Raw genomic sequence first — 11,176 nt, forward strand, 5'->3', positions numbered from 1 at the left:
GCGGCAAGAGCATCAAAGACACATTCTGAGAATTCCTGTTAACTTTCGTGTTAACTTCTTTGATTTTTTCAGCGTCTAGCTGTACAACGCGCGAACATTAGAAATTGTTTTTTGGATTTTTTGCCTTCATTTGACTTTTTTACGCTTTTTCGTTTGTTTTTTTTTTTCATCGCTCGTTGGCAGCCAGTAATCACAGCTTTGGTTAATTTATGCGCTTGTTTGCCTTCTTCTGTGTTCGAAACCACATATATATTTATTGAATTAAGAGCAAAGCGAATGCATAGTGGAAAACGAGATTTCAGCTGCGCTTGCAATCGAAAGTAAGACAAATATTTCATATTGATTTTTGTGGAAATATATAGATATGTATGTGTGTGTGCAAACGGCGCAGCTTTTAGGGTTATCAAGCGATTAAGCAGCGTTTAGCGCTTTTTAATCGTTAGATACTATATTGGAATATTTTTTTCCCTATAAAAGTGTAATTATGCCACACAAATAGTGGCGTTGTAAACAAAAAATCGCCGCAAAGTCTTATCGTTGGGCTTAATCAAATAAATGTCTAGCTCAAGAGTTCCACTTTTCATGCTGACATAGCTAGAGCGATAAATATACGCGCATACGAACATTTATATCCCTCTGGCTTGCTCTCTTATCATTTCATGTGTTTGTTGCCTGCTCTTCTCAGCTATCTGCACTTGTTGGTGGTCTCTTCAGTATAAACGCACACAAATCGCTTCAAATATTGATTGCCTACTCTCATGTGTTGACTCCACTTGGTTCAAATCAATGCGATTCCTCGCGTGCTTTACCATATTTATTTAATTTTGCTCGCCTCTAATAGTCACGAATTTTTGTAGCAAAAAGACGAAATTTTTATTTTTTGCAAACACTTCTTACGTCCATCAAAATGTGTAAATATTTACCAGATCTAAGAATATCTATCTATATATTTGCATATGTATGTATGTATGTACTATGAGCGATAATAGAAATGTTTGCCAATTGATTATGAAGTGCATGCGTTATATCATACATAAGTGTACAAGTGCCTACTACATCGTAATTGTATTTAAGTAATCAATACACTTAATTTCACAGGCACAAGCACTTGAGTGCTTGAATTTGAGCATTTTATCTGCCGGACGATTTGGCTACTTAATGGGTGTGTGTGTATGTGTGTGTATATAATTGTGTTATTAGAGCTCATATGCCACTTAATGGGCACTCAAATGATTAGGATGTGTCTGTGGTGTGTGCCTTTTGGAGTTTCAGCACTACTCTTTTCTCTAGTTTTTCACATGAATATTTAAATAATTTCATACCTACAATTTTATTCATGGAAAACTTAATGCTTCGAGCAGCTTTCATTCTTTAGAGCTTCGACTATAGTTTTAAAAGACTTATGTTCAAGAACTTCACTTTGGTGTTATAGACTTTGGAAGCTCTACCAAGTACTTTTTACAGACATTGTTAAGGACTGAAACTTTGAAAAAGTATATTCTTGTAATTCCAAAACAATATAATCATCGTGCAGTTTATACAATCATCTACAAAAAGGGATTGCTAAAAGGTCCAAAAGCTATTAACACTATAGCACATAAAATAAAACAAAATAAAATAAAATAAAATAAAATAAAATAAAATAAAATAAAATAAAATAAAATAAAATAAAATAAAATAAAATAAAATAAAATAAAATAAAATAAAATAAAATAAAATAAAATAAAATAAAATAAAATAAAATAAAATAAAATAAAATAAAATAAAATAAAATAAAATAAAATAAAATAAAATAAAATAAAATAAAATAAAATAAAATAAAATAAAATAAAATAAAATAAAATAAAATAAAATAAAATAAAATAAAATAAAATAAAATAAAATAAAATAAAATAAAATAAAATAAAATAAAATAAAATAAAATGAAATGAAATGAAATGAAATGAAATGAAATGAAATGAAATGAAATGAAATGAAATGAAATGAAATGAAATAAAATAAAAATAAAATAGAGAGACTTAGTTAATGTTTTTTCTTTAAAATATACAATTTCTGAAAAAGCTGTAAAATATAGATTTATTCCTAGTTTTATTTATTTACTTCCAATAAAGTTTTGTGTTCGTACGTTAAAACATGGATTCTGTAATTTTGTTTTTTCTGCAGTTTGCTATTTTTTGGCCCTTGACGTCTGTATCCTATGCCTTTATTACATGATTTATGCAATCCATAAGTGCAATATCATACTTTTTTGTTCGCCTCCCTACGATATAGAGAGACTCTTTTAAGATTCTGCCTCGATACTAAAATTTTAAATTTTGTATTATGCCCTTGTCGAAAAGTTCGATTTATGGAAGAAAATTTGTATGAAATTTGACTTCTATTGCTAATTCAAGTGTTCGAGTTATGGAGAACTTCGAGTAATAGCAGTTCAAGTTATGGAAGGAAATTTGATTTCTAAACGCTATTGCCAGTTCAAAAGTTCGAGTTATAGAAATCTTCGAGTAATAGAAGTTCGAGTTATGGAAGTTCCACCGTATAATAAAGTTAAAATTAAAATTAAATTAATAAAATTAAACAATAACAATAAACAAAGTATGAACCTGCTATCGATACACCCTGTAATACATTTGCATGTTTATGAAAGCAATTGCCAGTGTTTAGCATGACATTAAGCGAGCCATAAGTACATATTTGCATACCGTATGTATTTTTTCAACATTTTCTCAGCTGATCTGATAACTTAGCACTTGGCAAAATTCAATTAAGTGTGATAACTGGATATTTTTCTAATTTTATTTTTTTTTTCGTCGATATCAAAAGCAAATGCGATTGTGTACACGCACCAATGTGAATATACTCGTACTTGTGTGTAAATACATACCGTGCCAATAGACGGCAGACCAAGCTTCGTTCGCCTTCAAAAATATGTATGTGTATGTATGAGGGCGCAACTGAACGGCAAAACAGGTGGGCGTCGCGGCTGAGTGTTCTTCTGACGGTGCGGCGTTGCGGTGTCGCGTGGAGCGGAAGTGCAAATGCTGCAAGTTGGCGCACAAATAGTTGACGCAGAATCGCGTTTCACTGCAAATATTTTCACTTTGACGCGCACACGCGTCGCTATCTCAAGCATATACGAGTATGTATATCTGTATGTATGAAGCAATTGTTTTGTTTGCTCAATGCATTAACTGCACTTGTGATGTTCTAAGCTGCGCGCACACACACGCGCGCGCGAAATTCTCCTTCAAAGTCACTGCAATTTGTTAATTACTTCTTACTTTGGACTAAATCGATTTGCAAATATTTTCTTCAATTGCACTTATTTAAACACATATGTATGTATGTATGGCTTTGTGTGACTTTTTGTTGCACATAAAAAAATGTCACAGAAATTCTAGTTTTCGCTACCAGTTTTTCAGATTGCCTCGCTTTTTATTTGCTAAACGTCTTGAAGAATTAGATGCACGTACATATATTTGTTTTTGTTTCTGTTTTTGTATTTGTTTTTAGTTTTTAATGCACAAATGTTTTCAATTCTAACCAGTATTTTCCGTTGTTGTGCTCTCCACCTTTCGTTTTTACACTGCCACCCACCAGGTGAGCCGTAAAACTTCTCGCGTACGGTGTAGGCAGCACTAACAGCTGTTGGTGTTTGCTCACAAATGAAAATACGAAAATTGCATTCAACATTCAACAACAAAAAAAGTCAGCTTCTTTAAAGATTCTTAAATTATAAACTCCAACAATTCGATTTATTAACTCTTTGGCACTGAATTTTCAACTGAACACAATTATATTAAAGTCGTAGATATTTATATAATATATAATATATATATATCGCAAGTGAGTATGTTTGTACGTTAGTGCACAGATGCATTCGTTTTCAATTTCGTTTATTAATCAAGATTTATGAATGGCACAAACTAGTCGATTACAATTATTATTATTACTTGTATTTGTTTTTGTTTTTGTTCACTTTATATGTATTTATAAATCCCAATGGATCAGTGATGAAGTGTTGTGCGCATGCGCCACCATCCACCCGACAAGAAAGCAACGTTTTAACCAAAAGACCGCTCGTGAGAAACTAAACGTTGCGAATCAAACGCCTGTCTACTGAACGCCTCAGACAGAATGCACGAACACACTTGTTGATCGCGCTAAGCTAGCGATGTGTGTGTGTGTGTGCCAAACGGAAATACTATACTGCTTCAATAGAGCCAACTCCACTGCACTTGGCGTGTTTGTATGTAGGCTTGTGTGTGTGAGTTTTCGTTTGGCGCGTGTTTCATTCCATAGCCAATTCTGTTCGGGCAGAACTAACACTCCGACGTGCTGTTTCTTTGCTCCACACATAGAATGCTCAGTTTCGCGCTCAGAGCGCACACAACAGAGACCGCAAAGTAATCAGCTTTAGTTGTTTAGTTGTCTTGTGGTGTCAAGAATCAACAACGTTCGCATGCTCTCGATCAACTGTGGAAGTGCCTCTGTTACACTGAGCTCAGAAATTTCACAGTCTAAGCGTTTCAAAGGTTTAACGCAAGGGCTAGTTGAGTGTGAGCCACACTCGTTCATTATTTTCTGTTTGCAGCAAAATACTTCGCTACTGAAACAACATTTCTCCCACCATATTTAAAGTTAACAATACATTACTGAAGGAAGGAAGGTGGAACGATGAATGATACGTATCACTCCTGGGACTGGCTCAAAGTTATAAAGTGAACCAACACTTGTTCCAACTCTTCTACCAAGATTTTCTTTCATCTTCTATTATCACCAACTGGTATTTTAAATACTCCCAGAACAATAAACGCTAGCCAAAATAGTCGCCGATTAACAAATCGTTGAAAAATGTTAATTTCCGAAGTCAATTGATTTTTTTTTCAGTATTCGCTCGAACGCTCCAAGTAAATGGCATCGAACCCTTCACGTTTTAGTATTTTTCGCAAAAGTTGACATTGTTGTTTTAGGATAGAACAAAGGATGTCATGATCCGTTACTATGTTTAGCTACCTGGTAGTCACGAAGAATCAATTGTTATTAGATATGAATTTTGGGAATAGCAATTCGAGGTTTGGTTAAAGGGTCCTTTAAAAGAGGAGCACAAAATCAAATAGAACGAAGGGTTACTTATTTATTAGTTTCGAGTTTACAACGGTAACAGCCGATTCTACCCTCCGATGTATACGGAATTTATCCGGTCAGGGGTGTTATGTCGACGATCTAACCCTAATTGGATTGGTAAGTTCTAACAGATGTTCCGACGCATTATCTTGAAATGATAAATTACACGATATTTTGGGCCCTTAATATAGATGATTTATCTGTAGGAGTCAATAATTCTGTTTTACTGTCTGAGTGTTATCTACATTTGACAAATTTCTTCAGTCATCTTCAAACTACCGTTTTTAGGTTTATTGCAGCAACGATTAGTCATATTATATATATGTATACCATATATATATTCATCCTCTAAATTTGTATTAAATCTATTCAATTCAAACGCTCTGCAATAACTTAATCATAGCAATAAATATATTTTTAGCAATGATGCTTCTATAATTGTAATTAAACTCAGACTACAATGCAGATCTGCTTTGACTTCGTTCAGTTAGCCAGACAGTTGGCAAGGCTCGAGGCAAGCTCATTAAATGTACCCCACGAATTTAGCAGCACGCAGAGGCAATTTGAGAACGAGCAGTAACAACTAAATCATAACTCCAAACAGATGACTGAATTAGTGTGTCTTTTTCCACTTCTCTTTGGAGTAAATTTAACTCGCATATAATTAATTTACTTATTTTTTGTTCAACCCAAAGTGTATTAATACAACTTAATTCAACTGAAATAGAGTTCACAAAGAAAAGTTCATGAACGGTTTGGGATGTCTCATGATTTTTAGTAACGGCCACAGTAGCAAGTCAATCACTCGCCATATATTTCATCGAGAAATGAGAATGAGACATATGCACATGTGTACATTTGTACAAACGCCAATAGAATAAGATGAAAAATTGCATTTTAATTGAATTCGTTTTTGTAATGAAAATGACAAAATGCTATCGGCTTTTATAAACATACAACATCCATTTGTACAGAGGATCAGTAACTCTTTATTGCAACACATATGCATATTCTTATGTATATTGGCGAAAGTTCTGACAAATCTTTATTCAAAATATCTCATACATGAGCCAACGAAAAGATCGAATTTAAAGCAATAAATCTACATAGAACCTCGTCTCTCTCCTATACAAATATATGTATGTATGTTTATGCATCGAATAAACGCAATTGCTCTATTTGTCTTTTTCTTAGTTAGATTTGAAGAGTCCACGACCATAAATCTTCAACCATCACTGATTTGGCGATTTGTTTGATGGAAATCATAGATATGACCAGTTAGGCGTATAAAAAGTTTTGCAAGCGCCAATTTCGTATGCATTCATATATGTACATACGTGTATATGTGTATGTAGGTTTGTTTTTATAACTGACAGCATGCTAATTTATTCCGTATAAGCAACAGTCACTGGTCTACCAATTGAATATGGGTTAACCCTTTATAACTCACCTAAGTAAAAACGGAAAAACTGTATCGTTTCTAATAGATTTCGGATAGAAATGAAATACGTGTTTAATAGTTTAAACAATTTTTTTTTTTTTGGGTGAAAAACAACAAAAAAGGGTATGTGACAGATATGTCACGTTATGTAACAACGTCTCTAAGCTCAATAATAATATTTGTATTTTGTGAATATTTACATGTTTTTAAGAAGTGTGAAATTCTTTGAAGCAGTTGTTTTGCTTGTTGTAGCATAAAGTCACAACACATTTTTCACATACCGTTTGTGATACTCCAACACATCCTGGATGCTTGCAACGAATTCGTTTTTCTGCCCATACCGGCCAGTGTCCAACTTGATCTTGCCAAACTGCCATAGTTGGAACATGTTGGGCTGGGCCCTTATGCTTTTTAGATTGTATCTTGAAACGAAGAGGAATTGAATTTCGTTTCATAGGGGACTTTGTACCCAATTTGCACAACACCGTGGCAACTTCTAAACGAAAATCAGCAGATGACAACTGACTGCCCTCTAATTTTTTTTCTTTATGAGCTCTTTTGTATAAGAGCCAAGCAATAGACACTGCAAGGTCTAAAAAGTGATAAAATAGACGAACGTGCCATCGCTTGCTTATTACCTTATTACTCAATGTTACAGAAATGGTACAAACCTAAACTTCACTATATATTGTATTAGTGAACATTTTTCGAATTATCTTATAGAAATTAAACATAATAGTGAACGTACCTGAACTTTTCCACTAAATATTTTATTAAAACACTGAAAATTTTCTTGTTTTTATCTTTTCGGTAATTGCAAGCACGTGCATTCACTAACTTTACCATAGCGAAAAAGAAAGTACCGTTTTATAAATGATGCCAATACATAAAAAACCAGAGAATTTTAAAATTGAAAAATACGGAGTGTGACAGTGCTGGTATATCATACTTAAAAGAGAAAAATTAATTTTTCTATGTTTTGTGCCCTCTAAAAGGGTTTGTAACATATCTGTCACATGATGCTATAAAGGGTTAAATCGGCACCGGCCCACCTACATTACTTTTACCATCACTGTCACTTATTCTCGTTGATCATAACAAGAAGTGGAGTACGTACAAACCTGTAAGCTTTATCAAGAATTGTAAGAATTTGCTCGAATAAATCAGTTTTGTTGAAACTAAATGGAATATTTGTTCATTCGCGCAAGATAAATGGATGGATAGATGGATAAAGTGCCAGATACAAATTTATTAACGTTCTCAACTGGCAAACTAACTTCTTTCACTGCCAACACATTTGAATAAGAAATGTTGCACAGTTTTTATGGTGAGAAGACAAAGTGTTAGGTCTATAAAGGCAGTGTGAATAAGATACTACAACATTATTTATAGTCGGTTTCTGTGAAGCGGTCACTGCATTTGCAAAAATTATAAATTTGCAGTGCCAATGAAATAATAATAACACTTACCGTAATCTATGGTAAAGTATACAAACATTTAAACTGCATCCAAGGAAAGCGGTGTTAATCCAAAGCAACTCCAAAACAAATTACTAAACAATTGTTCCAAAATCACTAATTCTACGTTTTTAACAAGCTCGAGACGCGTCAGCTCAACTGCGCACAAAAATATACGTGCGTTGGTTATTACAACATTAATTTTTACAACAAACTTCAGAAGGAAGGAAGAATGTTTTCAATATCCGTTTGAAAAGATGGATCTCACTGTCCTTATACATATACATATGATTAAGCAAATGTACACATCATCAGTAAAAGTACTTTACAAAATTGTAGTTGATCACATTTAATAGCAGTTTTAATTTAAATTATTACAAACAAAGCACAAATTACAAATTTTCTTTCTAATGACAGGAAGCGGACAGAACAACTGTTCAGCGCGGAAATGCCAGTGAGCAGGCTTCGAGTTCACCTGAACATACCCCATTTTGACAATAGTTTCTCAGCGCCTACAGCTCTCTTTCTCCCTCTCTTTGAACAGCTGATCGGAATCGGCGAAGTTTAACTAAAACATCTCGTTGTTGTTTTGTATTATAGTTGAATATATTTAATAAAATTATAAATTAAATATGTTGTCGTCAAAGGTGCACTTTTTGCGATATGTGAGAACAGCAAATTTGGTGAATGTGCATAACAAGGTTGGTTTGAAAACACAATGCAGAATGCCGCAATTACATACATTTGACATAACCTATAAATAAGAGTGTTGTGTAAATTTGTTATTAAAACAAAATCTATATTTTATTTAGTTTACTCCGGAAGTCGCAACTACAACTATCAACAGCACACAACGGAGAAATTATAATGTCGCCAGCCGTACGAATACAACAAAACATCAACTTTTATTACCATCGTCAATAAATGGGCTTTCCTTGTTACCTGGTGGTATACGATTTGCAAGCGCCGATGCAGCAGCAACAAATGTAGCAGATGCATCTAAAACAGTAGTAGATCTTTCTACTATACCCGAAGCACCCGCCGCACCTGTTGAAGAGGTAGTAACACAAGTACTCAATGCCGCTGGTGAACCTACATTTGCATCCATTGGTCTGGGTGGATGGACACCAGTGGGTTTTGTACAAAATTGCATGGAGTATCTGCATATCGGCTGTGATTTGCCATGGTGGGGAGCTATCGCAATCGGAACTGTAGTAGTACGTACAATTATTTTCCCACTTGTGATAATGGCACAAAGGAATGCAGCGAAATTGAACAATTATATGCCTCAAATGCAAGTATTACAAATGAAGATGACCGAGGCACGACAGAGTGGAAATGCCATTGATTCGGCGCGTTACGCACAGGAAATGATGTTATTTATGAGGGAGAAACAAATTAACCCTTTGAAGAATATGATTGTACCACTTGCACAAGCGCCACTCTTCATTTCATTCTTCATGGGTCTACGTGCTATGGCAAATACCCCAGTGGAGTCAATGCGTGAAGGCGGTTTGCTCTGGTTTACCGATCTGACTGTGGCCGATCCAACTTTCATGTTGCCATTACTTACCAGTGCTACACTCTATTTGACAATCGAAATTGGTACGGACAGTGCACGTTTATCGGCGCAAAATATGCAAATGATGAAATATGTTCTTCGAGCATTACCGTTAGCTATTTTCCCATTTACCATGAACTTCCCAGCGGCAATTCTCACCTATTGGGCTTGCAGTAATTTCATTTCTTTGGGACAGGTAAATCATAAATTGCTTATATATTATAATGAAAATATGCATGTATATTTTTAAGGTGGCCATGTTGAGAATACCCGCAGTGCGTGATTACTTTAAAATTGACAAAATGGTAATTCATAAACCGGACAATCTTCCCATCAAAAAGAAAGGATTCGTTAAAGGCATGAAAGAATGTAAGTAACAGCGAAAATCTTCTTAGAACCTCGATGAACATAATATTTTTTACTAATTTTTTAGCGTGGGAAAATATGAAGATTACCAAAGAGCTTGAAGAACGTCAACGATTAGATGAAATTCGTTTTGCCAAAGCAGGCAAGGGTCCATTAGTCAAGACATTCAAATACGATCCAACGAAACCACGACCCTCAACCGGAAGTACAAGTACGAGTACGTCCCCTGTCCAAGCTAAAAAGTCTTAAAATAAAGTGTTGTTAGCTGTTATTGTCTAGTTTTATTAACTACACGCTTAAAATTGTAAAATATAACAAAAAATTAAACGAAAATAAGTCATGCACCCCTTTAAGCTCTCGATGAGATACACTGGTTGATAACCTCTGCTAGATGTTTATTTTCCAGCGCTGCTGCGACACGCTCCTTGTCAGCAAGTTGTTTATTAACTGCATTTTCGGATGCATGTGTTCCAGGTGTTATTTCAACATTTACTTTAAAACGAGGCGGTAATGAACGCAACAACTTTACACGAATGGACAATCCAATTAGTGTAGCCATCGAGCAATGTGGAATTGTTGGTGTAAACTGAATATTTACTTCATTCTTGCTATCATTGACATCGATCAAGTCTTCCTGTACTACATGTAACTCCTCCAGAGTGAGAGGATGTTCCGGATCGTTAATGTTGCGAATTAGATCTAATTGTAAAATTATATTGACAAAATTATGATGAAATACGAGCGCCAAGTAAAAGTAAACAAATACATACCAAATATTTCACGTGTATCGAATGGATCTGGCACATTTTCATCCTCTTCGTTGGCAGTCACTTCGCGTTCCTTACGTTTGCCATAAACATTTGGGTTAATGTTTTCGATTTCTGTAGGCATTTTGTAATATTTTTATAGGCAAATGTTATTTTCCGTTCAATAATAAAAATAGTGTGATTTGACAGCTCCAGAAATAATAAATAATGACACTTGACAGTGTTGCGTTGCAAAACTCTCAGCCATATTGCCAACTTTTTCAAAATAAACTCTACCGAAATAAGTGAAATTATTAAACAGTTGTTCTAAATAAATTATAGTACTTAAAATATAAGCTTAAAAATAGTATTTATAGTTCGCAATTAACAAATATATATATATATATATAAATAAACATATTTTGTTATATATTGAATCATTATATTTAAGGTTTGTTGTTTAAATTGTGTGGAGATTTTC

The 11,176-nt window shown here is 34.1% G+C and overlaps 3 protein-coding genes across 3 annotated transcripts in view; 1 reads left to right on the forward strand and 2 right to left on the reverse strand.

Annotated features, from left to right (window-relative positions):
- The window catches only part of LOC105211973 (formin-J), a 60,807-nt gene extending 56,708 nt beyond the window's left edge, over nt 1-4,099 (reverse strand). The window contains exon 1 of the mRNA XM_011183692.3: nt 2,882-4,099. The gene's annotated coding sequence lies outside the window, so the exon portion shown is untranslated. The remainder of the gene's footprint in view (nt 1-2,881) is intronic.
- A 4,436-nt stretch (nt 4,100-8,535) lies between these two features.
- Nucleotides 8,536-10,285, forward strand: LOC105211946 (mitochondrial inner membrane protein OXA1L). The gene is made up of 4 exons (XM_011183662.3): nt 8,536-8,723; nt 8,835-9,779; nt 9,835-9,952; nt 10,017-10,285. The coding sequence occupies exons 1-4, from the start codon at nt 8,655-8,657 to the stop codon at nt 10,196-10,198; spliced, it is 1,314 nt and encodes a 437-aa protein (XP_011181964.2). The 5' UTR covers nt 8,536-8,654; the 3' UTR covers nt 10,199-10,285.
- LOC105211953 (MIP18 family protein galla-2) lies at nt 10,208-10,929 on the reverse strand. Its single transcript, XM_011183672.3, has 2 exons — nt 10,720-10,929; nt 10,208-10,648 (listed from the first exon to the last, which is right to left on the reverse strand). Exons 1-2 carry the CDS (start codon nt 10,838-10,840, stop codon nt 10,299-10,301), a joined length of 471 nt encoding a protein of 156 aa, XP_011181974.1. The 5' UTR covers nt 10,841-10,929; the 3' UTR covers nt 10,208-10,298.
- Nucleotides 10,930-11,176: the final 247 nt, after the last annotated feature.

This window comes from Zeugodacus cucurbitae, chromosome 4 (assembly GCF_028554725.1).
Source record: "Zeugodacus cucurbitae isolate PBARC_wt_2022May chromosome 4, idZeuCucr1.2, whole genome shotgun sequence".
NCBI lineage: Eukaryota > Metazoa > Arthropoda > Insecta > Diptera > Tephritidae > Zeugodacus > Zeugodacus cucurbitae.